Source organism: Scophthalmus maximus, chromosome 6 (genome assembly GCF_022379125.1).
Source record: "Scophthalmus maximus strain ysfricsl-2021 chromosome 6, ASM2237912v1, whole genome shotgun sequence".
In the NCBI taxonomy this organism is placed as follows: Eukaryota; Metazoa; Chordata; class Actinopteri; order Pleuronectiformes; family Scophthalmidae; genus Scophthalmus; species Scophthalmus maximus.
In genome coordinates this window covers 20,766,480-20,792,425 of record NC_061520.1, presented here as the reverse complement: position 1 = coordinate 20,792,425, position 25,946 = coordinate 20,766,480, and the positions used below count along the sequence as shown (strand labels likewise).

Sequence of the window (25,946 nt, the reverse complement as noted above, 5' to 3'; positions counted from 1 at the left end):
CTGCTTGTTTGATCCGCTGAGGATTCAAAAGGCCTAATAAACGTTAATACTGCATTACTATAATTGACTCATCCCCATCTTTGGAAATCTGAATCCAAAGGCAGACTCACTCAGTCACCACCAACGTTCAATATCCCGGGCCTCAGGACAGTCATAACTCAAAATGCAAGTGATAAAAAAATGTAGCAGAGGTAATTCTTGGTCGAGACATGGGATATTACACGAAGGGACAATATTGCAAGTGCTGTTGAGAAGGTGTAAGAAATGCACACACAAACACACACACACACGTGGGAAGAGACCCGTGACCCCGCTCCTCAGTGTGCAGATCTTTGTCTCTCGACAAATCGATACATGTCAAACCATAAAGCTGTGTTGTTTTACAGAGAAAATCCTGAACCCTGAACATATTGTCCATCACCTGAATGTTTTCTGCCTGGTCCATCAGCACAGATACTCATTGGCACGTAGCCCCCACTGAACTGATATGCCTGCCAAAAAGAGGAACACCCCATCCTCCTCCCCACACAAACCCTAACATCTACACTCATGCAAGATTGGGGACAGCCTCAGCTGCACTCAACAACAGACATCCTTGTGAACAGGCACATAACGTCCAGACACATACAGTGAAATCTACACGCACATTTTTGCAAAGACACGCCCACAGTGACGCCAACTGTTCATACACACACGTACGCATCTCTAATCCAGCAGGACCACCGAGTGCAAGACCCCTCTCATTACTCTCCGAGGGCTTTTAAAGAATTGCATTATTCCCTGAGAGGCCACTTTATCTGCTAATGGTCTTATGAGATTAAAGAGCAGCATCTGGCCGCACTGATTTATAACCGCTTATCTATTGGCATCATCCGCATGCGTCACCTCGCACATGAAGACGTCTCAGAGGACAGCCGACTTCACTTCACCAAGTACAGTGAGTGCTGTGGTTCCTAAAACTATTTGTCCTAACTTCCAGCAGCGCGATAAATTCACTACACAAATGTGTGGAACGACCAACAGCGATATTTTACTCCTGGTGACGTAATGTTTCAGACCCGCAAACTGGACGCTCAATTTGTCCATTATGCCAGTGTCAGACGAGGAAATGTATGTAGCAGCAATGAATTTTTTATGCGTATGATATGTGTGGTCTTGGGTGTGTGTGTGTGTGTGTGTGTGTGTGTGTGTGTGCGTGCTTGCGTGTGTAGCTGGGACGTGAGTCAGCCCTCCCATAGTTCTCCCTGCTCGGTGCATTGTGTGATGTCACCTCACAGAGTCCCCCAAGCATCTATTTTGGTCTTCATGTATAAGTAAGGACGTGGTCCCCACAGCGAGCCACAGACCAATTTAAAGTGAGTCTGTGTGTCAGTGTTTTTCGATTCTTAGATGTGCTCGTATCCCCACCTGCCCCCCCTTATTTCTCAGCTATGAGCCCAAGTTAAGGAGGCACCTGTGTATGAATGTAGGACCCTGCACTTCATCTGTAACCAACTCATTATTACGAGAAAGGAAAAAATATGCACTTCTTCTGTACTTTCACTTTTATGACTTTTGAGGTACATGTAACATCGTCATTATTGCAATGCAGCTTTTAGGTGGTATCATCCATCTCTATAAAAGACATCACCGGCTGTACATTACAGGTGCTAAGTGTGAGTAATGGGAATAATCGTCGCACGCACGCACGCACGCACGCACGCACGCACGCACGCACGCACGCACGCACGCACACACACACACACACACACACACACACACACACACACACACACACACACACACACACACACACACACACACACACACACACACACACACACACACACACACACACACACACACACACACACACACACACACACACACACACACACACACACACACACACACAGAGTTTGTCATCTTTCCTTCGACTCCACACAATAACCTGCAAGCCTCTTCCCGTAGCCGATCCTTTCAAAAGATGACAAATGGACTAATAAGCGAATGGCAACAAAGACAGCGATTTGGATGGATGTAACAACATGACACACATGATCAATAAATCAATACACAGCTGCATAGGCAGGTCTCACACAAAGGAAGTCCTGGGGGGGGGGGATAAACAAACAAACAAACAAACAAGGAACATATCGTCACAGATGAGTCTCTATAAATCTGCTGTGATCGGTCAGAAAAAGGTGTGAGACGGGCTGAATGGGTCTCTCTTCACTAAGCTCCTCCCGGCATCAGGCTATAAATAAGACTGAATGGCCGAGCCTGTCGGCCCCTGCACTCAGTGCTGCTAATAGAGTACCTGCCCCCTTTTCTTCTATACTAGACTTGCTGCCACTCAGTCTGTGGGGATTTCCTGTGCCCACCTCGGCTGTGTGCAGACGCCACGGCACAGAGAAAGACAAAGTGCAAGAGGGATGCTAGCGTATGTGAGGAGGAGGAGGGCAGAGCTTCCAGAACAGTGGACTCCTGCTAGAGGCGCAGCAGGAGCCGTCGACCGCGGACAGGCTGGCCGAAGGGCAGCTGCGGAGGAAGCAGCGAGGGCCATCTGCATAGACGGAGCAACACACACACACACACACACACACACACACACACACACACACACACACAGACACACACACACACACAGACACACACACACACACACACACACACACACACACACACACACACACACACACACACACACACACACACACACACACACACACACACACACAGCATCAATTCAACAAGCTCGGGGGAAACATGAGAGAACCGCTTCCATAAAACATTAACAGGGCACAGAGACATGAGAGCCCTTAGTAAAGTCCGCAGCCTGTGTACACGGCGAGGTTTTAAATCACAACATGTCTCCGCGCTATTAAGTGTATGACTCAGTGCAACGATGCTTGTTGCCGTACAGGAGCGCAGACCCCACTTATGGAGATATCCGTGATGTGGTCACAATGACTGATTGCCGACAACTCAATCTCCCGCAGGAACACAGGTTGCTCCTATGGCGCCTTCCCTTGAGGACACTTGCTGTGGAGGTCGGCGGTGTCCTTGGCAACCGCGGTGGGTGGGGGGGGGGGGTGTTGAGCCATCCTCGGCTCAGCTGGTCGCGCTCGTGAAATCGAATGACCTTTTTCCACTATCATTTACATAAAGCCGTTCTCCTCTCATCGTGACTACCAACTCGACGTCGGCTGCTTCACCCGATAGCTCGCGCTCAGAGCTTTCAGGATGCCGAAACAGCTTTTGTTCCGTTTTCAGAGGCAATTAATTCTCTTCCTCGCGTGCTCAACAGTTTAACATGTGTAACACGTACAAGTCACTACTCACGCTGAGCTACGCGCACACTCTCCAGGGACACAGTCTCTTCACATGAAAATCCCAACGTTTTGTGATCGGGCCTTTGCCAATCATCGGTTCTGAATTTAACAGCTTCCAGGGGAGGGTCTTCAATCCACCAGGGCACTGTATCCAGCATTCGCTCCACCACAGTAACAACCACTACAGCATTTAATTTTCCCGGTGTGTTCATTAATCCATTAATGCAAGTACAGGATGGAAGTATTCTTACAGTGAGACAGTGGAAATAAAACTGCATGCTGCTTCCATATTTTTGGAGAGCCTATAATGTGTGTGTGCCAGTTTATGACAGGGATTTGTCTCTTGGTATTCACACACACATTCATGACAAAAACAGTGAGGTTTTCCACACGGGATTCTGTCTGTTTTGCTTCCAGGATTAAGGAAGCGCTGTAGTTTTGGAGAATGAAAAAAAAAAATCACATATCAGAGATACAAAAGGAAAAGAGGACGCTGAAAGTTGATGCAAGGATTTGTGTACAGTTAGGTACGGTTTTCAAAGACACATGATCCTAACTGAGCAGCAGCGCCGAAGGGCAGTCGTCCAACGTGGCTTGTGTTCAACACTTTGGATCAACAAGCTTGTTTTCTGCCTCTCGTCATTAACACTGACTGATATTGTTTCTGATGGAGACAGAGAGAGCTCCCCTCCTTCCAGCAGCTGTGTGATCCAGCGGATAATAATGTCTGATAAAACGTGTGGACACTGTCACTCAAACCTCCTTGTGACATGTCTACGGTGTTCACTAGAAGTTACGTCCCTGCGGAACAGAGCAACGGGACGGGGACAGACGGGATTAGCTGCCTGTACATGTTGTTCAAAGGAAACTGGAGACGTTTACCTGGAACGGAGGTGTGTGCGTACGCCTCAGATGCTTTTGCTGTGAAAGCTTAAGGCTGCTGTGCTGTAACGCTACACCTGGCGGTGCAACCTAAGTTATAGATGCAGTTCGCAAAAGCACAGCAGCACCAGCAGAAAGAGTCAGACGCGGGAACAGAAACGCAATACAGTGAATGTTTTTCTCATGGCTGTGAATTCTTTAAAAAATGAAAATAATACCCGGGCACCAGATGACTGAAGAGCAGTGGCAACACGAGACAAAGATGTGCTGTTGACAACGGAGGTATTTCCAACTGTGAGACGGATTCAGAATAAATGTCCCTGTCTGGCAGCGGATAAGATTTTTGCCCCGCGGGGCTGAAAAACCAATAGCCACAGTAATGCTGAGGTGAGGGTGAACACGAGGCAGACTGACTGTCAGCACGGTGGCTTAATTACTGTGTCTGTGTCTCCGGTGAGCGTCATTCCCTGACATTCATCCCTGCGAGAAAAATCCTCTTCTACACAGTCAGGAGCATTTCTCACTTTTATGTACCTTGTAATCCCCGAAATACACAGAGTGTGTACATTGTAATCCAGCCTGAAAGGCGCCGCAACGGCAAAACATTTACGCCACTCACTTACAGTGTCATTTCACAAAGTAACAGAACTGTTGCATTACGCTGCCTGTGTTTGCACTCTGAGAGCCTGAGGTGATTTGGTTTTAATTTCTCTGAGCACTTGTGGAAGGAGGAGGAGTCCCTCCCCAGTTTAAAGGAATATGAGAAAGTGTTTGTAGTGTAGGATTTATTCGAGGGATCCGTTGACAGAAATGGAATAAAATATTAATAGTGAGGTTTTTCTTGACATGTTTAATCACGTGAAACCAGGAATGGGTTTTTTTACCTTGGAAGGAGCTCTTTTATATCTACACTGGGAGCAGGTCCACTTCGCTATGTTTCTACAGAACCCCAGAAGGGACAAACCGAACTGGCTCTAGGGAGAACCTTTCATGTAGGGACAGGTGCTTGGAAAGGGACAGGTGAGGCAAGGGGAGAGTCAGTTGGTTGCAATGTGAAACTTCCCCCCCCAGAAGGCCACTAAATCTCATATGCTGACCCCTGAAAACAAAGTTTTATAATAACTCGCGTAAACCCGTTTTAAATCATTTCAAATTTCAGTGGGTGCTAATAGCCCAGAGAGGCCGAGATGCAGGTGTCAAAATCCCAAGGACAATGTGTGGCTTAATAAACAACTCCGACACTCCCATTAGTTAAGCAGTAGGTTTTCACTGTAATAATCAACCAGGACCGGAACGCTTCCAACGATACGGCAATAAACCTCAAACTAACCCCCACCCCCACCTACTGCAGTACCTTTTCTGCTTCTTTCAAAACAAAACACCACTTTACTGGTAATCTTAAAGGGAAACCAGCTTTCTGTAAATACGATGTTATCTATCGGCAGTTTCCAGACTGATACAACAGTGTTCGGCAACAATGTTGTGAGTGACAACAAACGCCTGGTTGTTGCTTGTTGTGTAAGCTCCATCCGAGCCTTACTGATCACATGACGCCGCCGAGGGCATTGTGGGAGATAGGACACCTGGATTTACCACCGGCGCCGCCATGAGAGTACATCGTGCTATAGAATGTTTACACTTCACAGTTAAAGCTGCCGTGTCTGTGGCACTTAAGGTTATCGTGACCTTCTGGTACTTCATGGTACTGTAGAATCCTCCTATAATTTAGAAATACTTTAATCCTGGCTGTGTTACTGGGAAACTGGGAAGCGCTGCATTCCTTTTAAAAGCTATCACAAGATGGCAGTGGTTATTTTTAGAGAGGGGAAACCCCTGACGGCCACTTCTCTTGCACGTCCCACCTGTGTGACCTTCGCAAGGCCACCGGTGACATTGTCATCATTCATGTGGCGTCTGAGTGGCACAAAGCCTGCAGCTACATCCATCTGATTAATAAGGATGGGTCTGACAAGTGTAGACTGGGACAGGGTTTGGAAAAAAATGTACAGTTCATATTCATATTAATATTGCTCTAATAAACCTAAAAGGTACAACTGGAGTTTTTGTTGAATTCAACAATTAGTAGTCCATGTGGCCTTAACTCTTCAATTTAAGAACTATAGCCAGCCAGTGGGGTACATTGCGATGATACATATTTCTACAGGGAATCACGTGTTTCAAATTGGTCTTTGTGTCAGTGGATTAAATCCGTGCAGCTACGAGCCGTTCGGCGAACATGTCCCCACTTGTCTTAGCTCGGACCTGCACCGCGTAGCGCATCGTGACTGATGGCCTCGCGTCATCACAAATACAAGTTATCATTCATATGTAATCATTTGACAGAAAAACAGAGTACAACCCCCCCACACACACGCGCGCGCGCGCACGCACGCACGCGCACCGTGTGGAAACGGCGGTGATGTCGCATCACCGGCGAGAGGAGCAGCGGGTGAACTCATTTCAATCCAACTGCAGTTTTTTCCCCAACTGAATCCCTCTCACTCAACTACCCGGGTGCTCCCTCCATTCATTTCATTTAATCAACGAGTAGATTCATTTCATTTCTTTTTTCTTTCGAGAGAGAGACGAACGCGGACAGGTTGTGAACGCGAGCTGAGATAATCTCCTGTGGCATCGAGCACATCTGTAGGCGAGGGACGGCGGCGGAACGCTCCGCGACAAACACGGCGCCGGGACTCACCTCGTCGGTTGGAATACGCGTCCGGCGGGTCCCGCTCGCTTCCTCTGCCGGGTGTGTCGTTGAATTCGGACGGTTGGCCGCTGTTATTTCAGTGCACAGTTCGCGCTGTTCCCTCTCGCGTCGCTTCCTCTGCTTCAACTAGTATTTCGCTTTGACCGAGTCTGGGCGGAGCTACACGCTGCGTCGTCGTCGTCGTCGTCGTCGCAGCGCAGACGCCGCGGAGGAGCCAATGGGAGGAGGCGCTTGCACAGGCACAGAGAGGAGGAGGAGGAGCGGACAGAGGTCTCACTCCGCTCCGAAATAATCAAGACCCAAGGCAAGGGGACACTGACTCAACTACCGGAAGTGTGAACACTGCCATGACCAAACGTTAAGGTGATTTCCAACTTGAGTTCACCCATGAGACAGAGGAGCGTCAGTCCCGAGGTTAAACTAAAAGTCGGACAGCGCATGCCCAAGAGCTTACGTCCATCTTTAATGAGGGGGAATCATTAGATAATATATAATGTAATCAATTGCATTTCATTAATTTAATTAACAACAATAATATGATAACAATATGATAATGCCCATAATCATAATCATAATAATGATGATGACATTGTGAACTCCCTTTTTTTTTTACCTAAGAACATCTTTGCTCAAGAGATGGGACATGCTGCTTGACTCTTGGTCAATATGATATCACTCGCCCTGCTCTGTCACCACATGATGCTGGCTGAAATATTGGAGATTAAACGATAAGAATTTCCCATCAAGTTTCTATTTTCAATCTGATTATGTAACTGTACAAATCGGCTATGTAATAAAAACATATTACAGTTAGAGTGCTGCACGCACACCCCTCTTTTTGGGGAGAAAATTCCCTCAAGGTTTGCCACCCCAGTACAACCAATGATTTATTTCTGGCTGGTGAGCAGCGCCGCTGTAAAGTCAAATGCCTTTTTCAGTGGCACTTAAGCAGGAATTAATTTAGCACTCCGCCCCTGTATTGCAGTCAGTCAGTCAGTCACAAGCTCACATCTTAAACCTCTCCACTGATGCTGCCCCTGATTTCAATCTGATTGTGTAAGAGCACAAATCAGATGCGAAGAAAACCTGTTACATCAAACACCGACTGATGCGACCCTTGACTTCACTGGCAGCATCTCGACCAGCTGGATAAACAGGATGAGAAAGATCCCTCTTCCTGTTCTTCCAACTACTCTGCGTGTCAGAGGCACAGAGAGAAAAAAAAAAGTCAAGAATGTGTCCATAGTGATTAATAACAAGGATAGTTTATTTATGTACCAGCAAATCTGTTTGCATTGTTTTGGACATTTTCCCTGCTTCTACGCCAGACACTTACAGTACAGTAGCATACAATATCTGTATTTGGAGAATGTTTTCAAGAAAGAAGAGCACATTTTCGAATAACATATTTACAAACAGCTGAAATACCGTCAGATAAACCGATGAAATGGAACAGAAAAAAAGAATTGTACATGTCGTTTAAGTAGTATTTGTCATTGACAAAGCACAAGATGCTAGGATAAGAAGAGACAAGCCTACATTACAGTTTTCAGTGAATCATGGGTCAAGTGCCACAGCAACAACGATGCAAAGAGTGAACTCAAATAAGGTTACAGGTCATTGACGAACACAAAGATTAACTGATGAGAGGACTGTTAGGAAAAAAGAATTACATTCTAGGATGAAAACAGAAAATCACACGTCTCTAAAGCTGAAAATAAGATGCCTTTGATTCCAGACAAAAATAACTTCACAGTGCAGTGTAAAACAAACTCTCAAGTAGGTCAAACACAGGATAAATTATTTGTAGTAACTGCGTGTGCAGCGTTGATACATACTGGATGTCTTCAAGTTACTACCTGTCCACACTCGGAGCAAAAAGGTTGAACATATCATGACATGACAGGTGATCAAAACTGCACGATGGATAAATGCACGATAAATGCAAAAACAGTGACGATTTGAAAAGGTGTTGAAAAAGAATCACTTGCAAGGAGGCCCGTGTCGGTTCGTTCAGGAACCCGATTGCAATTTTGAATATAAAGCTTCTGCATGTAAAGCACTGAGTACTGAGAAAGACGGGGCAACTTTAAGCTGGAGGATCAGACAAAAAGGCATTCAGAAGGTTTAAAGTTGCATGGGAACCATAGAAGTGTAATGTGGTCCTAAGGATTTTCTCCTGCATTTACGAGGTTACTCATTGTGTTAAATCCTGATTTATGATGCCAGCGTTCCATCCATGTTCATATAAATATTCATATGAAACACTGGCGGGTTGCGGCATCGGATGCCACCACATAGACGCTTTTTTTAAAAAGGAGAGCAACAGCAGCAGAAATCAGGTCAGAGAGACCGTGGCGGACAATCTGAGCCTTGCACTTGCATTAATATCATCTCTGCAGCCATAGAGAGTCCTGTGAGCCTCCTCCGCTGCATTGTTTCTGCATTGCTTGTGGTGACCAAGGCCGCTGCTGTTCTCTGGCGCCCTCATGTGGTGCTGAACAGGGATATCTGCTGCACCTTGTCCAGCTGTGTGAGAAGCCGTTTCATGCGGTGTTTGAGCTGAGGAAGACGGGCCAGGGGCTCTGGAGGCTCCAGCTCCCCGGTGTAGTCCAGCCAGCTCTCCAGCACTGAGGAGGACGAGCAGAGGGAGAAAGAGGGGGATGAGCACGTGGTTACAAATTACGTGTTTCTCTTAGCCCACCAAGGGTGTGCACAATTCTCAGGTGCGCACACACGCCTGTGTTTCAGTACGCCAAGCCCAGGGTTTGATGCAAGCCTCACAGTTACTTGTACATATCAATGACTTCTGGGCTGTTGCGTAATTTCATGCTTCATCAGGAGCAAATGAGTTTACATTCAATTCAACACAGAGTGATACTTAACTTGCACACAGACGCCCTGTGCTCGACCCAGCTTAATGAGGACTGTCAAACCTCAGTGAAGCCTTCTACGCCTCACAGTTCACAGTTCTCGTGTAGGAATAATAACTTATCACTTTGCGGCAATGTTTTGGTCCCTCCATAATTATAGCGAGAAACGTGTTACAGTAAGGCTCGGCAAAGAAATAGGTGGAAATATTTATTACCCCTCAGCATTTAGAAGCTTCATCGGCAATAGGCGGACAGGCTTCATATCTTAAGTACCCCTTCTGAAGCAATATTGTTTAACAGAAACTTAATATGATGTTACCAACATGAAACAGTTGACATTAAGTTTCATCTTCGCCCTTTTGAGTTTCCCCACACTTAGTAAATAACTAAATTAGGTCTCCAGCACTTACCGTCCAGCTCCCTCTCAATGAAGTCCATCCTGTGCGACACCTCATCCTGGACGGCATCTATGTGATCCAGCAGATTGATCTGCCACTGCTGATGCTGTTGGCTGTTGTCTGCAGCCTCCCCAGGACCTCTCCCACCCTCATCCTTTATCTCAGCCTGGGACCACGACGAGCCACCGAACGAGGCCTGGAGACAGTCGGTGAAATCGTCAGATAAGAATTTCATTACCAAGATCTTGTTCTAATGAAAGCTCTGCCAAATCAATGCTCGTTATGTGATGCCCGTGCCGCTAACAGCAAGTGGAAATGATGGTGTTGACCTTTATAAAACTTTTTATCTATATACAGCAGCTTTAATGACGTCACATACGAAATCATGATTCATTCGAGGTCAGTTCTGCAGCCAGAGTAGTGTTTTGTTAGTGGCTGCAACAACAACAAGGGATTCCACAAAACCTAGATTCCTGCCTCTGGCTGACGTCGTCTCCATAGCAACTGATCCTGAGGTCATGGATACTGTACTTTATGCCATTTGACGGACCAAACCGATTATTTTGACAATCCATATTTTCTCTATTTATAACTGAAGGTGATCTACTGATTATTATCACAAAACATTTACATACACTCTTCATACACTTTGGAAACTTTCCAACTTATTTTTTTTTAAGGCAAGTGAGTGTTTATGGTCATTTCACTGCTCTATAGTGAGAACTCCCGCTGCACTGTCATCATCCTTGTTTGCTGAGGAATCAACTCCAACCTTGTTATTGGTGCCTGTTGATTTGGGCTTGTCCATCTCCAGCAGGCTTCCGTATCGCTGCTCCCGCTCCAGGAGCTCCTCTGTGCTCCTCATGCTGTCCTCCAGCTCCGAGCCCTGTCGGGTCTCCACCACCAACCTCTGCTCTACTGCTGGGTAGTACGCCCGCGGCTTCTGGTAGCAGTGTTCACTGGTAATGTACGAGTCCTGGAAGGATGGGAAGGGGGAGGAGTAGCAGGACGAAGAGGAGGTAGCAGCCGTGGCAGCTCGGCTTAGCTTCTCCAGGGCGTTTGACATTAAAATCTCTCCTCGGCTCATGTCCTCATCCGGAGTCACAGGAGACGGTGTGGCGTCACTGCTGCGACATGAGTCAAAGCCAGTCCGTGACCTCTCCAACTGTTTCCATGGCTGCCGCCATAGCTGCAGGTCGGGGTGAGTGTTACTCCTGAGGGGGGAACACAGAAGGATTAGATCCTCAAATAAGCCATACAAAAAAACTGAGTTGAGTTCAGAAATCACACTGGACAAAAATAATTTCTGCTTTTGAATTTAACTTCTGTAGTGATCAGAACACCCTCAAGTCTTTCCATGCAGCCTCTGTACTCACTGCAAGACGTTCATCTTGAGCTGCAGTCCGTTGAGGATCTCAACGACATGGTGCACGTCTCCCAGCAGCTGGTGGGTGGTGGTGATTTTCTTTGCATTTTGGTGAGAGTAGTTCTCCTCCAGGAAGGACAGGCCATACATGTGCCCGTTGCTCAACCACTCGCGATCATACCAGTAGCGCAGACTCTGCCTTTTACCTGACAGTGATGAAGAAAATTGCAATTAAGTAAATATATATACACATATATATATCTTGGTGGCAATATGTAAGGCCACCTTTGGGTGATCCAAGAGAATCCTTTGAGAACTAGGCCATGTCTGATGGTTGTCGGTAAGTTAGGTTGCAACACTTAATGGCTTATAGAGCGCAGACACAAAGGGTGTAAATACAGTATGTGCTCATCCAGTACACCATGCTGCACAGCCTTGACTTGGTGCACAGTGAGTCAAACATCAAAAACAGTGAAGGCCATAAATATTTGGACAATGAATGCTTTTATTGTTCTCCAGGCTCCGAGCTTCATTCAATTTAAAATTTGAATAATGGATACTTTGTTAAAGAGTACTGTGTGTGTATGTGTGTGTGTGTGTGTGTGTGTGTTTGTGTGATACAGCCCTTTAAAAACAGTGACAACATTATAGGGTTGCAAAAATAATAATTGGCAACTCAATTTAAAGCTGAGACTTGGCACTTTAATGTAGTTTCCACTGTTTTACTTCAAATTGATGTACTGAAGCTCAGAGCCTGAACAACACAAAATGTGTGACTGTCCAAAAACCTGAGGCCTTTGACAGTAGTTTGTTCTACAATTCTCAATTTTAGAGGCCGAGTGTTTTCTTATGCGTGGTTCTCACAATATGAGTGAACTCCACCATGGCAAAGTGTCGGCACACTGTCACTTACACAACATTTTTTTCTTTGGCTAAGATAGCAACTGTGCAATTACGCATCTTTCCATTACCGCATTTACTGTGGACACATTTGCAAGACCCCTAAAAGCACTATGATCTAATTGAGGCTACAGCTGATTATTTTTAGTTTTCATATGAAAAAAAAATCAATAACACAAAGGTTCTTGTGCAGTGCCATCAAACAAACAAGGAAACATTTTGATTCATGGCAAAAAAATCAGTTTGAACCATATTTTTCCACCAAAATAATCACTGTCCACTGCGAATAGTAAGTCATCTGTCTTGCTGTCCACTAGTGTGCTGACAGTACGTTGCTTAACCTAACAGGAATCATACAGTTAAAAATAGATAGCAAAAGATGCTGGATTCAGATGGTTGGTTTTCCGTCACCTGGTGGGTCTCTGCAGATGTAGCAGGTGTATCTGTCAGGAACATTTTCCTCGAGCAGCCCCATGCAGGTGCCATGCTGCCAGCACAAACAATCTTCACACTGAGGGAAGGATAAGATATCATGTTTCATATTCATAGTACCCTATGATCAAAAATGAAAGCTTGCAATGTCCTAAAGGTGACATATTATGCTCATATTCAGGTTCATACTTTTAATTTGGGTGACCACTTGGTTTACAAGATCTAATGTTCAGATTTGTTTTAGCACCGCATCCCGATAAACCCCAGTCTGCTGGGATTGGCCGGCTGGCCCAGTTTGTTGTGATTGGTCAACCGATTTCAAAATGTGTAGAAAATTTCATGCCCCTTCAACAGAGCAGTGGAGATTCTCAGATTGCAGGCGGAGTTACCCCAAAAGAATCGAACTGTGACATCAGAATGGGAGAGAAATGTGGACCAGTTGTTCAGAGCAAGGCTGTAGGATTTAGCCAGCTAACAAAAACAGGGTGGTCTTTTTTCACAGTTTGCGGGCTGGCAGGCTCCACAGATGCACACATTTATGTGCACAAACACTGAAAACGCATAATTTTTGCATAATATGTCACCTTTAAAATTAAGGCAAACTATAAGCGGCGACAGCAGAAGCAAACAATTAGCTCACCTGGATCATGAAGTCATTCTCCTCTTCCACCTCACAGATACATCGCACGATCTCCTGGTCACTGGTGTCCACAGCACCCGAGTCCACGCTCAGAGGAGGAGTGGTGACGTCTAAATCCAGCCCAAAGTCATCGTCACTCCAGCCGCAGCTGTCAGTGGACCAGTCACTGATGCTATCCTCATCTACGGTAACCGGGACAAACACATGGTAATGACACAACTTGACAACTGATCCGTGGACGATTCAAGTAAGTTTTAATTCAAATTGTAGTTCAATGAATATACTTTCTTCAAATGTTGTTGCACAGAGTTTTCAATGAATATGTGTGGATTACATGATGAAGCAAGCCATAGCAGCAAAGAACAGCTTTGGATTCAATCAACCAGGCGTAACAAATAAAAAAAAGTGGTCTCATCTGTGAGGGTGGCAGTTTCATTCTGCAGGTCATGACGTTTTATTGTCAACAACGTTTGGACACAGGCAAATAGGTGTGATGCAGATCCAAATGAAAAACCTGCATGATGGATTGAATCCAAAGGAAATAGAGGAATGGAAGGGAGAGGAGGCCATGTGTGTACACACACACACACACACACACACACACACACACACACACACACACACACACACACACACACACACACACACACACACACACACACACACACACACACACACACACACACACACACACACACACACACACACACACACACACACACACACACACACACACAGAGATACCCACCATCCACATGTATCTGTTCTGTGTAGCTGTATCCAGGCCTGCTGGGGTAGGCCTCGGGCTTGTGATTGTGTGAGGGGGGGTTTTTGAGTGGAAAATTCAATTTGGACTGAAGACCCAATACTGAGATGTCAATATTCTCCTCACTACCTGTGTAGTCTGTTAATACAGGGAAGGGGAGGGGGGGAAGCAGACGTAGAACAAAAATGTCAACTTTAAAAATGCTAAACAAACGGCCATCAGGAGGTGACAAAGAGTGGCACAACAAAACAATAAAGGACACACGATAAGACCCAATAACAATCGGGGAATGTCAATTTGATCAAAATCCATGTGGCCCTTGTTTCAGGCCTTTGAACTGTGTGGAATGACCAATCAGTGTGAGATAGATGTGTCCATGCCAAATACACTGGTGTGAATGTCATCTAGAAATAAGAGCAAACAAGTGTTTAATTTGTGTTTGGATTAGTCACTATCAGTGTCACTAGATATATATCTATCTATATATATATATAGGTTGATATATATATATATAGATAGATATATCTGACTTTACATCACTAGTACTGTCATATGAAAGAGTCAGAGTTACACTAACAGCGGTAAAAGAAATGAGTCTGAGCTTTTTGTTTGGCACAATGGATGTGACGGAGAGCAGCCACAGATGTAACACTTCTCCCACACAGAGGCTCAGCCACCACACCAAGAGGAGTGAACAGAGTAAATCATGCAATGCAGGCTTGCCATTTCAACAATGTCACGGTGAGTGCACATGCAGCGCAGCAGAGGTTTGAGGGTGCCTGATAGCCAGGGAGCCCTTCTTACCTGACTTGGCCTTCTTTTTCTTCTTCTTCTTCTTTAATTTGATGCGGAGGAAGTCCTTCTGCTTGGGTTTCTCTTTCAGCTTGTCCTTTACGGACCCTGGAGACCATCAGGGGGCACAAGTTCAGTCCCTTGTGAACAAAGCTAACAGTACAGGTAACCATTCTACAAGCAAAATTGTACTGTAAGAAGGGAACTAACGGTGAACAGGTAGAACTCTTTGAAACACACAATGCAGTCGTTTTCTCAACAAAGAAACAACACTTTCACACTGACCAATATCAAAGCCACTCTTGTCCAAATCCTTGTCCTGCTGCTGGCATCCGTTCCTGTCCAGCTGGTTCTCCTTGCTCTTCTCCCTCAGCAGGGCCCGGTGCTGATGGCCCGGGCTGTTGACTGTTGGAGGGGCCGATGTGCGTCTGCCTGCTGTCTTTACCTCACCACGGGGAGCCGCCGCACCTCCAACAGAGTCTGACAAATTATATTAGATTAAAAATAAAGACAAGGTAGAGGCAAAGGTGCAGTATAATTGCAATTTAGCCTCGTTGTAAAAGCATATGATTAGTGATTTCATTGTGTCATGATTCAGCATTTCTGATTTGATTGTTGCAGTGACAGTAGCCTGGAAAAAAGACCAGTCAGCAAGCTCATGATTTTGAACCGAGACAGGTCGGGCCAATAACAACCATCTCATACGTTAATCGTTAATAAAATGACTGACAGAGGAAAGCCTGTGAAATTTTCTCTTTTTTTTAACAACCAAGATGGCTGCTGTTGATATGGAGAAGTCTATTGAATCCACTATCACAACAGTATTAAAAAAAATTAAAAACCATTTGACAGGCAATGCATGCCCTACACATGCGTTGTATATGGGCTACTATGTATAGTATGCCTCGCCACAGTTTGATACAAAATTTTCTTTTGCACAACATAAAAAGGTGTCTTCTGCAACTGCTTCACTGTAGAGCTCCGTGAACAAAAAAATTGATCGTCCGTCACAGTCAGATCCGTCGGCAGCACCAGGAGAAAATTTGTCCTGCGTCGGTGTCCCGTTAAAGCATCCATTTAAGTTTTGAGTGTCCTCAGCAGAAATTCAGCATAAGCTCTGTAAATACTACTTTTACTGTCTCTGTTCACACGACAAGCTACAATTCTCAGCAGCAGGGAGACTTTGGCTTAACACCGGCCCTGCTCTGTACATGCGCACTGTGCGTTTGTGAACTGAATGGTAGCATTTGTTTATATACTATGCTTTTTGTTTGCGCAATGCAGAAGTAGCAACGGGTCTAGTTTTAAAAAAAAACCTCTTCCACTGTCCCAAGGTGCAACTGGAAAGGAACTCACTCATAGAGGCCGAGATGGTGCGTCTTCTCTTCGGGCCGTCCAAACCGGTGGCAGTAGTCTGTTTCTCGGAGGCCCTGGTCTGGACGCTCCTGGTGGGGCTGCGCTCCTCCTCCAGAGGCTGTTCCTCGCCGTGGTAATATTTCATATGGTAGTGTAGCAGCTTAGCCTTACGGAATGATTTTGTGCAGCCAGGAGCGCTGCACTTAAACGGGTTGTGGTCGAGGTTGATGGACAGGACGGGTGGAGGCTGGTTTTTGATAACTCGGTACACTGACGGAAAACAACAAAAGTGGAGCTTGTCAAGGAAGAGTTTCAAAGAGTCCAGAAAGATGACTGTTTGTTCATTAAGTGTTGGGATGTACTCACGTGGTTCTCTGCTGAATCTGTTGGGGTTGTGGAAGCCTTGCTTCCTTACAGCTAGGATTGAGAAAACACCATTTAAATATACCCATGTCCTGTGTGACGTTTACTGAAAATTTGAAGCTTACACTTACGTTTCGCAGGCTGGGGAGGCGGCACCTCCACTGTGGGCTGAGAGCCTTCTGATTTAATGATTGGTTTCGTCTCCACCTCCCCATTCGATTCTGTGGTTGTCATAGTGACGGACGTACGCTCCGTCTTTGCTGACGTCTGAGTGGGTAACTCAGTGTATGGCTTGGGTGACTCTGTATATGGCTTTGTTCCTCTCTGTTCCGTTTCCAGCGGCTCCTCCTTCACCTCTCCATTTACATGACACCTGTCTTCAGCATCTTCCTCCCCCTTCACTCCATTCGTGAGTCCTGTCCCCTTTTCCGCATCCCTGCACTTGCTCTGATCTCCTTGCTCTGATATTTCCTCTTCCTGTTTGATAGTGGGGGCAGCTTCTACCTCGATGTTCGCCTTCTTGTTCTTCTCATTTACCATCCCCCCTTCGTGCTCCTCATCCTCACTGTTGCTGTCCTCCTCCTGGTCGGAGGTGCTTCGTCTGGCTCGTTTGTTTTTGGGCCCTCCGTTCTCCTGGGGCCTCCTTTCTCTGCGGTTCGGGGCCCTCCTAACCATGTTCCTTTCAGAGGACCGCGACTTGCCGCCACTAGCACTGCCTCTCTATTTGTCAGCAGGACAGAGAGGAAGTTTCAGGAAACAAGTGTTGGAAATTGTGCTCATGATATGATCGACAGGTGACAAATGACACATATGTATACAAGATTGATTTTGGATATTTACATTTACCTCCTTAATAAACGGCTTCACATGTATTCCCTTCACTGTCTGGATGACACCATCGTAGAACTTCACAGTGTAGGATGCTAAGAGGGATACGGGGGAACAAACTCATGTAAACCATGTTTGACATATGCCCCAGCAACTTGTGAAATGAAAGCTAGACGCTGAGATAATTCCCCTTTATAGACCTTTATAATTGTGCATTAGACAGATCTCTCCGTCTCTAGTGAAAGAGAAAAACATTTTGCTATATTTGACGGCCATTAAAAACCACAATATCCTTTTTGAAAGTCAGTTGAAAATTTTAGACTATGCTCAATAATAATGCTCTTTTATAATGAGGACAATATCTTTCACATCTTCCAAAAGGTCTGCTCAGTAACATTATTATCAGTAAAATGAAATCATACATTTAACATTTTACAAAAAAATGTTCTAAATCTAAACATTTACATCTTAAGTTATTACCACTCACCATCTTTATTGACTGAAATGACCTTAGCGGGGTAGAAACGGCAGTCAGACCAGCTGGCCAAGACCTTGTCATTCACATGGAAGCCCTGGAGGTGGACAGACATGTTGGACATATGGAGGGATGTTATCAAAATATCAGGAGAGGTGGAGCTGTTCAATACAAACCCCCCACAGTTATTATATCTATTTTTAAATGACAGTGCTCAAATTTTACTTTCAAGTAAGAGTAGAAGATACAAATGTAGCTTATGCAAATAAAACCCCAGCAATACGTTTCAGCCTTTGTTTTGTTTTTTACAGATGATTTTCCATGATGTATAAACTGACTATGTAACAAAGACTAGAAGTACACAAGTACCCAGAGGTGGGATAGCTTGTCTATGCAACACAGGTCAAAAACAAACGTACAATGTTCTTAGCTTACAGGTATAGGAGCGTCGTCGTTCAGGCCCTGCCGCCTCAGCTGAACCCTCTCCACGGGTCTCAGGTAGGGACTTGTCCAGTCAAACCACTCGTCGTAACGGTGGCTCCACTGGCGGTAATGGATTAGCACTTTTTCATCTTCGTAATCAATCTTCTCTATGTTGGCAGCATACCTACGGCACAAAAGAAAACATTCAATAATGTTCAATTTGGACTGAGACAGGAGGTGAGAGAAGGGTACTTCCAAGTTCCTGGTGTAACAACAGCTAGCAGCTAACAGCGATAGCCAGTCAGCATCAGCGAGTGAACATAGGAGCTGTAAGTTTGTTCAAAAGGAGGCCGGACGTCACTGATTTGTCACAACTTTCTGCAAACTTGCACCGACACATGATGTACACTTAAATGAATCATGTTTGACATGGTGAAACATGAATTTTAATTCATTCAAAACGTGGTAATCCCAGGAAATACTGTCCAGCACAGTTAGCAACAGTCTCCCAGACACAGGTGCAGCACGCAACGTGGGCTTGTTGTGGATCCGAGTGGTGCTTGGGAGACGTTCCTTTTTATTTTGCTGTTATTTTACATTTATATTTTACAACAGGAAAGTGGCAAACGCATTTTCACCGACTGGAACTACACTGCCTTTGGTTCATGCGAGGGGTGACGGCTGGGTAGAAGCGCGCATGAGGCAGGATAGAAACATCATCGATACGCTCGTGGTAAATTCTGCCGACACTGACCGGTTCTATTCACAGCCACATGTACACAATCGGACATTAGAGGCACTTTGTACTGGGGAGCTGGCAGGGCTGAGTCTGTTTGATGTCCAGTCCAACTGATTTGGACACTAACATTCTCATATACAGCTCCTCCAGGTAATGGCTAGATGAGTTCAGGGTTGCAGCGCATGTGTAAAATCACAATAGGCATGTCCTTAAAAAGGGAGTGAGATAATGTAATGATTAATGGAAATGAATAATTGATACTGTAGACAAATTTGTAAAACAAATGTTTTTACCCTTTTAATGGCGGGGGGCAGTTAAAATTCAGTAGTAATAATTAGTTATACTACTCCACACAAGGCTTGAGGCTGATGTCACCTGTCATTTTGAATAGAAAAATAAATAAATAAGATCTTAGAGTCCCAGGTGTATGTTTCAGTCCATTATCGTCAATCCAGGTTGAAGGCTGGTATGCTGGCTACTTGAGCGCACACACCCACTACCAGCAGTTGTTTATTAGCAGTGGTGCAATGAAAAGGTCTGGGAGACTTCCTGCACTCTTTTCTTAACCATTCAGTGTTTGATAACACAGTGGATAGCCAACCCAGGGCCCAGAAAGGAAAGCATGGGAGTTCAAAGTGAGAGGGGGACAGAAGCGAAACAGTAACATGGATGGAGAGAAATGAGCAAGGCCATGACTCACCAGTTTTTGAGGCTGTCTCTGGCCTCGAGCTGAGCTCCCACCTCAAATGTAATCCCTCTTCTGTTAGGGGGCGTCTTACTCATACTGCCCACATCAAGGCTGCCTTCCTGCACACACACACAGACACAAATATTAACCGACACACACCAATCAAAGCTATCTATCTATCTATCTATCTATCTATATGACCTTGGATACACTACTTGGAATCATGTTGTGTCTCTAGCCAGGGACAAAACACGCGACTATCGAGGACTTCACAGGCGAACTCGGTCTCTCCGAGCTCAACCCTAACAATCATTCAACCAGAGGATGGTGGCAAAGCACAGCGTTGCACCCAGAGTAGCAATTCTGGTGTGAGAAATACTGTGAGCCAGAAAGGTCCAGGCTGTGTCGGTGTAAACATACACACATATGCCAAAGGATTACACATGTTGTAACAATGTGCAAACAGTGTACAGGTGAGCCATGCCCCTCGAATGATGGTGAAATGTGTCACTAACATCAGATGTTTACGGTGATCTGGGAACAACCTCACGCGGGCTCCTATGGGGGTCCTGAGCAATAACACACACACACACACACACACAAAGAAGAGTCTTATTCGATTCCTGTGTTCATTTATCCCCCATCAGGAAAGCACAATGCGAGAAGGGACGAGGACGAGGACGATGCCTCGGCACAGCCTTCACTCCCCACCGGCGCAGTGGACGGCCCATTGTGCACCGGGCTCTCCTGACTTATGAACAGCATATTCCTCTCTCATCGAGCACGCAGATCACCGCTGAGGTATCGGCCAAAACGACCCAACGATCTGCATTTGTAAATCTCCATGCCTTACTTCTGCCCCACGCGGCGACTCGTTTCACCAGAGCGGCGTTCTAGTCTTCCAGTGGCCGCCTACAAACCGGATATCTTCACACTACCCGGCCCACGTGTTTTTTTCTGCTCAGCCGATCTCTCGTGTAGACACAATGGGAGACAATGGCAAAGTCGCCCCGGTGATGATCGCTCTCTTGCAGGCAGATACCGAGCACGGTATCCAATGCTGGACAACGTCATATACAGTAAAAAAACAAAAAAAGGGAGATTTATAATGAAATGGTGTGGGTTTTTTTAAATGGCCTTGCACAGAGAGCCAGACTAGACGACGGCGACGCAGGGCGCGGGAGTTGGTAACGGTGCGATGATCGGCCGAGGACACGGATCGTGATCCTCAGTTTAACGGTGGCGTTAAAGGACACGTTTTTGGAACCACTTATTAATCCGTGGGTTGATGTTTCACCGCAATAAACGGAGAAAACGGCTTCCCACACCCTTTTAAATTATTCACGCGCACGGCCGAAAGCGCGCACCGGTCGCGGTGTTATCGACTGTGGGGGAATTGCAGCGGGAACACGGTCGCCTCGTGCTCCCAGCCTCCCCGGGGTCTATTGTTGTACACTTCGGCCGTCGTGGACACTTTGTTGTCCGGCCTTTTATAAGCAGCGGGCGTAGCGCGAAAAGGAAAACGGCCGCCAGCGTCGGCGGCCCGGGCGAACGCGAGTGGCCAGCGCGCCCCGGTGTGGGCGGGACGCTCGCGCGCGATTGGCCACGCGGCTGTCATTCACGGAGCTCGGCGGCGGCCTCGCGCTAGGCCTACTTTCGCATACTTTACTCGCGGGGAACGAGCGGCGTGGTGGCGCCGAGCGTCAAACTTCCCCTTTTGACAAAGCCCGGAGCCATTTAAAAAAAAAAAAAGAAATAAAAAAAAAAAAAAAAAAAGCCCCCGGTGACAAAAGCACACGGCGCACACCGGCCATTACACCACACGTGACGACGAAAACGTACAACACGCGCCGTTCCATTACCCTCACCGTCATGTTTGTTTTGAACTCCAAAAAAAAGCCCACATGCGGCATCGCACCGCGTTGCGCCGTTGTTGTTGCGTCCGACCGCAGCGGGCCTCGGTCCCGGTGTCACCGAGGGGCTTCTGGCGAAACTCTGAAACGCGAAGGGAAGATACGAATATCGGGCTTCCTACCTGTTCTCCAGTCACTCTGCGTCCGGCTGGGTGTAAAATTGTGTCATGTAATCCCTTCAGAGTGCAGGTACCGCCGCCTCCGCCTGTCTCCTCCAGATCACGCAGTTGAATTTCTCCCCCTCGCATTCGATTCACCACCGGCGCGGGCAGTGTGGCGAGGCACTGCGCATGCGCGTACAACGTAACCCCCCCCCATCTATTCCGATAACGCCACAGGATGAAGAACAAGGATGAAGGACAAGACCACACGGATAACAGTTATTATCTCACCAAAGTGTGTCAAAGTGTCTTTTACTCTTATGTATTTCCATAAACCGGCTCAATTGTGTGAATCGAAGCGACTTCAGATCTGGAGCTGAATGAACAAGTCGAGCCCTTTTTTAGACGGACAACAACACAACAACTCCAGCCTAGGTGCCACATCATAGCTTGCCACTCTTAACACAAGATATGACTACATTCGGATCCACTGAGTCATTGTCGTTGTTTACACTGTACGACAGTTCACTGAGCACAGCGCCACCCAGCGTCCTGCCGATGCTACTTGTTTACAGGATGTGGAAGAGGGAAACCAAGCCAAACTCAGTCACTGGTGGATTTCAGTTTGTCCACCATTTTAGGACTGTTTATCATCAAACCATCATAACCCACTGTATTGTAGCCGTATAACGTATATTTATCTATCTATCTATCTATCTATCTATCTGTCTGTCTGTCTGTCTGTCTGTCTGTCTGTCTATCTATTTGTCTGTCTGTCTGTCTGTCTGTCTATCTATCTATCTATCTATCTATCTGTCTGTCTGTCTGTCTGTCTGTCTGTCTATCTATTTGTCTGTCTGTCTGTCTGTCTGTCTGTCTATCTATCTATCTATCTATCTATCTATCTATCTATCTGTCTGTCTGTCTGTCTGTGTGTCTGTCTGTCTGTCTGTCTGTATATCTATCTATCTATCTATCTATCTATCTATTTATCTGTCTGTCTATCTATCTGTCTGTCTGTCTGTCTATCTATCTATCTATCTATCATATATCTATCTATTTATCTATCTGTCTATCTATCTAGCTATCTATCTATCTATCATCAATCTATTTATCTATCTATCTGTCTATCTATCTATCTGTATGTAACACTGTGCTGATGTTGTCCCATCAAAACAAACTACTTGCACTACTCTCCTGCCATACTGTACTTTCATCATATTCATTATTCTTTTTTTGTGATATTATCTATCTATCTATCCATCTATCTATCTATATGTTTGTTTCTATGAAAATTTAACTTAAGGAGTATGAGATGGTGTGGTGACCATAAATTTCAAGATTAAACAAATATTCTTGTTACAATTTTCAGCAAGGCTATTTTTATTTATTTATTTGTGTATCATTTTAGAGAGAGAGAGATAAAAAAAAAGGGGGGGGGGGAAAGGAGCATCATGCAAAGGTTTGAGTACGCTTAAAGTTTGAGGTCTCAGAAAACTCCTCCCAAGGTCTCAGACCTTAATTATCTTATGAAAGGTCAAGTGATGCACATTGCAAAGCTTTTAAAATTCTTTGACTACTCAGACCTCATCCCAACGATCAGCAGCCATCGGCTCATCTACAAGAAAAAGCTCAGACAAACTTTCTGTTTCATGAACAAACACAAGGGCCTTTAGGTTAGAAAGCACAGCTGCCCTCTGAATAAACAGCTTTTGTTTTTGCAGTTTGGGCGGTTTGGTTATTTTATTGTCCTCTGTCACTGAGTTTGCCTTTTGAATGCCATTTGTCTTTTTTCTCCCAAGTTGCAGTTTTTTTTACTTGTTGTTCCAGTCCTTCTCACCCCGCTGCTGGGTTCCTGAGCAGCTTTTCACCAGTGGCAGAAAAGTACACTTATCACTACGGCGACGGATGAAGCATGCGGCAGGTTTGTGCGCTGATGTGCATGAAAAGAACAAAGAGCTGAATGTGCACAGATTGGATGAGCGAAGGTGACGCTGCGTGACAGGACCGGGAGCATCTTGTATCTGTTTGCACAGGCCAACGCAAATTAGTAAGACTCTTCATAGTTGTGTGCCAACAGTTTTGAAAGCCTTCTGAATGTTGTTCCTCTGAAGCAGACACGATGTTAAAACACACGAGCCATCCTATGGTGGGCAACACCACCCCCAACAATAAGCACAAAGTATCCAGTCTACAATTGGACAAACCTTTATTATGGAGTCATTCCATATTTTAACAAGGTATATGCAAACACACATACACATACATGGAAAGTGGTCTGAATCAGTCCTATGTTCAAAAGGCAGGTTGTTACAGCAGACAAAATGAACGGTTAATTACAAAAATGTGATTTTTTTTATTGCTCTTTACAGCAACATTTTACTCCACCCTTAATCTGGATCATTAGAATACACATCAGGAGAGTTAATACTATTTACACGCTGAATTTATTTACATCGACCGAAGCCTGAGAGGGGACACAAAGAGCTTAATCTACATTCTCATAGTGCTTGACAGTTGAACAACGCTCCATTCTCAGTACAGTGGGGTTGGTGGTAGATGAATCAAATGTTCAGTTTGTGAGGGAGGTCGTGTACAGTTATCACACCCAACACCCGTTTAATCATGAGACCTGAGCCAAAAACAACAACATACAGACCACAAACAAAAGAGAACACCATTCCAATTGAGACACATCTTTTTTATATATGATAGAGAAAGAGTATTATCGGTTGAATAACCAGCCTCCCGCATCTCTGCGACATCAAGTCTAATTACAACGCTCTTGTCTGGCTTCAGTTGAGTGTTGAGAGTCGTAAAAATCAAAGCACTTCCAACTTTATTCGCTCGGAAAATCGCCGCCATCCGTTACAAAGAGCTTTAAGCACATCCTGCCATGTCTGTGCTTTGAAATGAACACTCTTGTGCTCTTGCCGGAACAGTTGTGGCCACACAGCTACCAGCTATCCACACGACAACTCAAAACAGAACAGGCAAGCTCATTAGTGAAGACACCGTTACAAGAGTTCTTTTACTTTTTCATATTTTCAATTTCCTGTACACGATAAAGGAAGGCTGTGTCTTTCGTTCACACTGACAATCACACGCACGCACGCACACACACACTTCTGTAAGTAAATATTGTAAGACTATCACTTGACGTAGCGCAGTGGACCAATGTGACTGTTATACTACCCATTCTGTAAGAATCGAGAGTACATCTGTTTTCACATGCAGCGGTTAGAAAACCGTAGTCATCAGAGTGAACACCTCTAAAGCTGTCACTTTGGATTTTAGCATTAATAAACACACAGTGACACCTAAAGGTGATGTGTAGCGTCTCTCAGTATCAAAGCAGGGGAGCACAGTGGTCCAAAGTCCAAACTGTTTTCACACCCCTTGTGTCGCAAGAGGTGTAATATCTCCCCCAGAGAGTTTCCAGTGTGATCTGAACAGAGATAGTGTTTGTGCAATGATTGTAAATGTGTGTAACTGCAGATGCTGGAGGGCCGATTCCAGCCCCCGAGGAGGCTCTAAAAGCGGCTACACCACCCCTTCAACGAAGCTGGTGTCCAGGTGGACGATGAGCATCCTCAGGAAGGACATCTCCTTGCGCGTGTTCTCGAAGATGATCCGCGGGTCGTCGGACTGACACCGGAGACAGTTGGGGGCCATCACCATGGCCAGGTTGTTCACGTCCATCTTGGTTACAGCCACGTTGGACGGCTGAGCGAACACCTGAAGAGAATCAGGGGGTGAGGAGAGAGGAGCAAATGAGCAAGGCTGAGTGCACAGGAAGGCCTCTGACCTGCAGTGAGTCATGCGTGAGTCACAGTCACTCTCACCCTTGTCCATTAGTTTGTTTGTTTTTCATCAGGATTACGCAAAAGCTACGGAAAGGATCTCCATGAGGAAGGACGGGACATGGGCCAAGAAAGAACCCATTACACTTTGGCATTGATCCTGGAATTTTATTCATTGCTT

The 25,946-nt window shown here is 45.6% G+C and overlaps 3 protein-coding genes across 14 annotated transcripts in view; all 3 read right to left on the bottom strand.

Annotated features, from left to right (window-relative positions):
* ndrg3a (ndrg family member 3a) overlaps positions 1-7,081 on the bottom strand; it is a 34,313-nt gene extending 27,232 nt beyond the window's left edge. The window contains exon 1 of one of the 3 annotated variants that reach the window (XM_047332923.1): positions 6,898-7,081. The gene's annotated coding sequence lies outside the window, so the exon portion shown is untranslated. The remainder of the gene's footprint in view (positions 1-6,897) is intronic. The other 2 variants (XM_047332925.1, XM_035630034.2) reach the window with 2 other exon arrangements.
* Positions 7,082-8,154: 1,073 nt separating this feature from the next.
* Positions 8,155-22,449, bottom strand: phf20a (PHD finger protein 20, a). 4 transcript variants are annotated; one of them, XM_047332752.1, is made up of 17 exons: positions 21,984-22,449; positions 19,961-20,067; positions 18,534-18,705; positions 18,111-18,195; positions 17,636-17,718; positions 16,927-17,515; positions 16,799-16,849; positions 16,433-16,702; positions 15,362-15,556; positions 15,089-15,184; positions 14,267-14,422; positions 13,519-13,700; positions 12,858-12,957; positions 11,557-11,752; positions 10,953-11,394; positions 10,193-10,376; positions 8,155-9,539 (listed from the first exon to the last, which is right to left on the bottom strand). In XM_047332752.1, the coding sequence occupies exons 1-17, from the start codon at positions 22,107-22,109 to the stop codon at positions 9,397-9,399; spliced, it is 3,177 nt and encodes a 1,058-aa protein (XP_047188708.1). In that variant the 5' UTR covers positions 22,110-22,449; the 3' UTR covers positions 8,155-9,396. The 4 variants fall into 4 exon arrangements, with proteins under 4 accessions (XP_047188708.1, XP_035486373.2, XP_047188709.1 ...); XM_035630480.2 differs by having other exon boundaries at positions 17,642-17,718; positions 21,984-22,444; XM_047332753.1 differs by lacking the exon at positions 21,984-22,449 and adding an exon at positions 20,802-20,824.
* A 1,705-nt stretch (positions 22,450-24,154) lies between these two features.
* Positions 24,155-25,946, bottom strand: part of arhgap46a (Rho GTPase activating protein 46a) — a 32,007-nt gene continuing 30,215 nt past the window's right edge. For all 7 annotated transcript variants that reach the window (XM_035630474.2, XM_035630471.2, XM_035630473.2 and 4 more), the window contains one exon: positions 24,155-25,700. In XM_035630474.2, the coding sequence (XP_035486367.1) occupies positions 25,506-25,700 (195 nt within the window). In that variant the 3' untranslated portion in view covers positions 24,155-25,505. The remainder of the gene's footprint in view (positions 25,701-25,946) is intronic.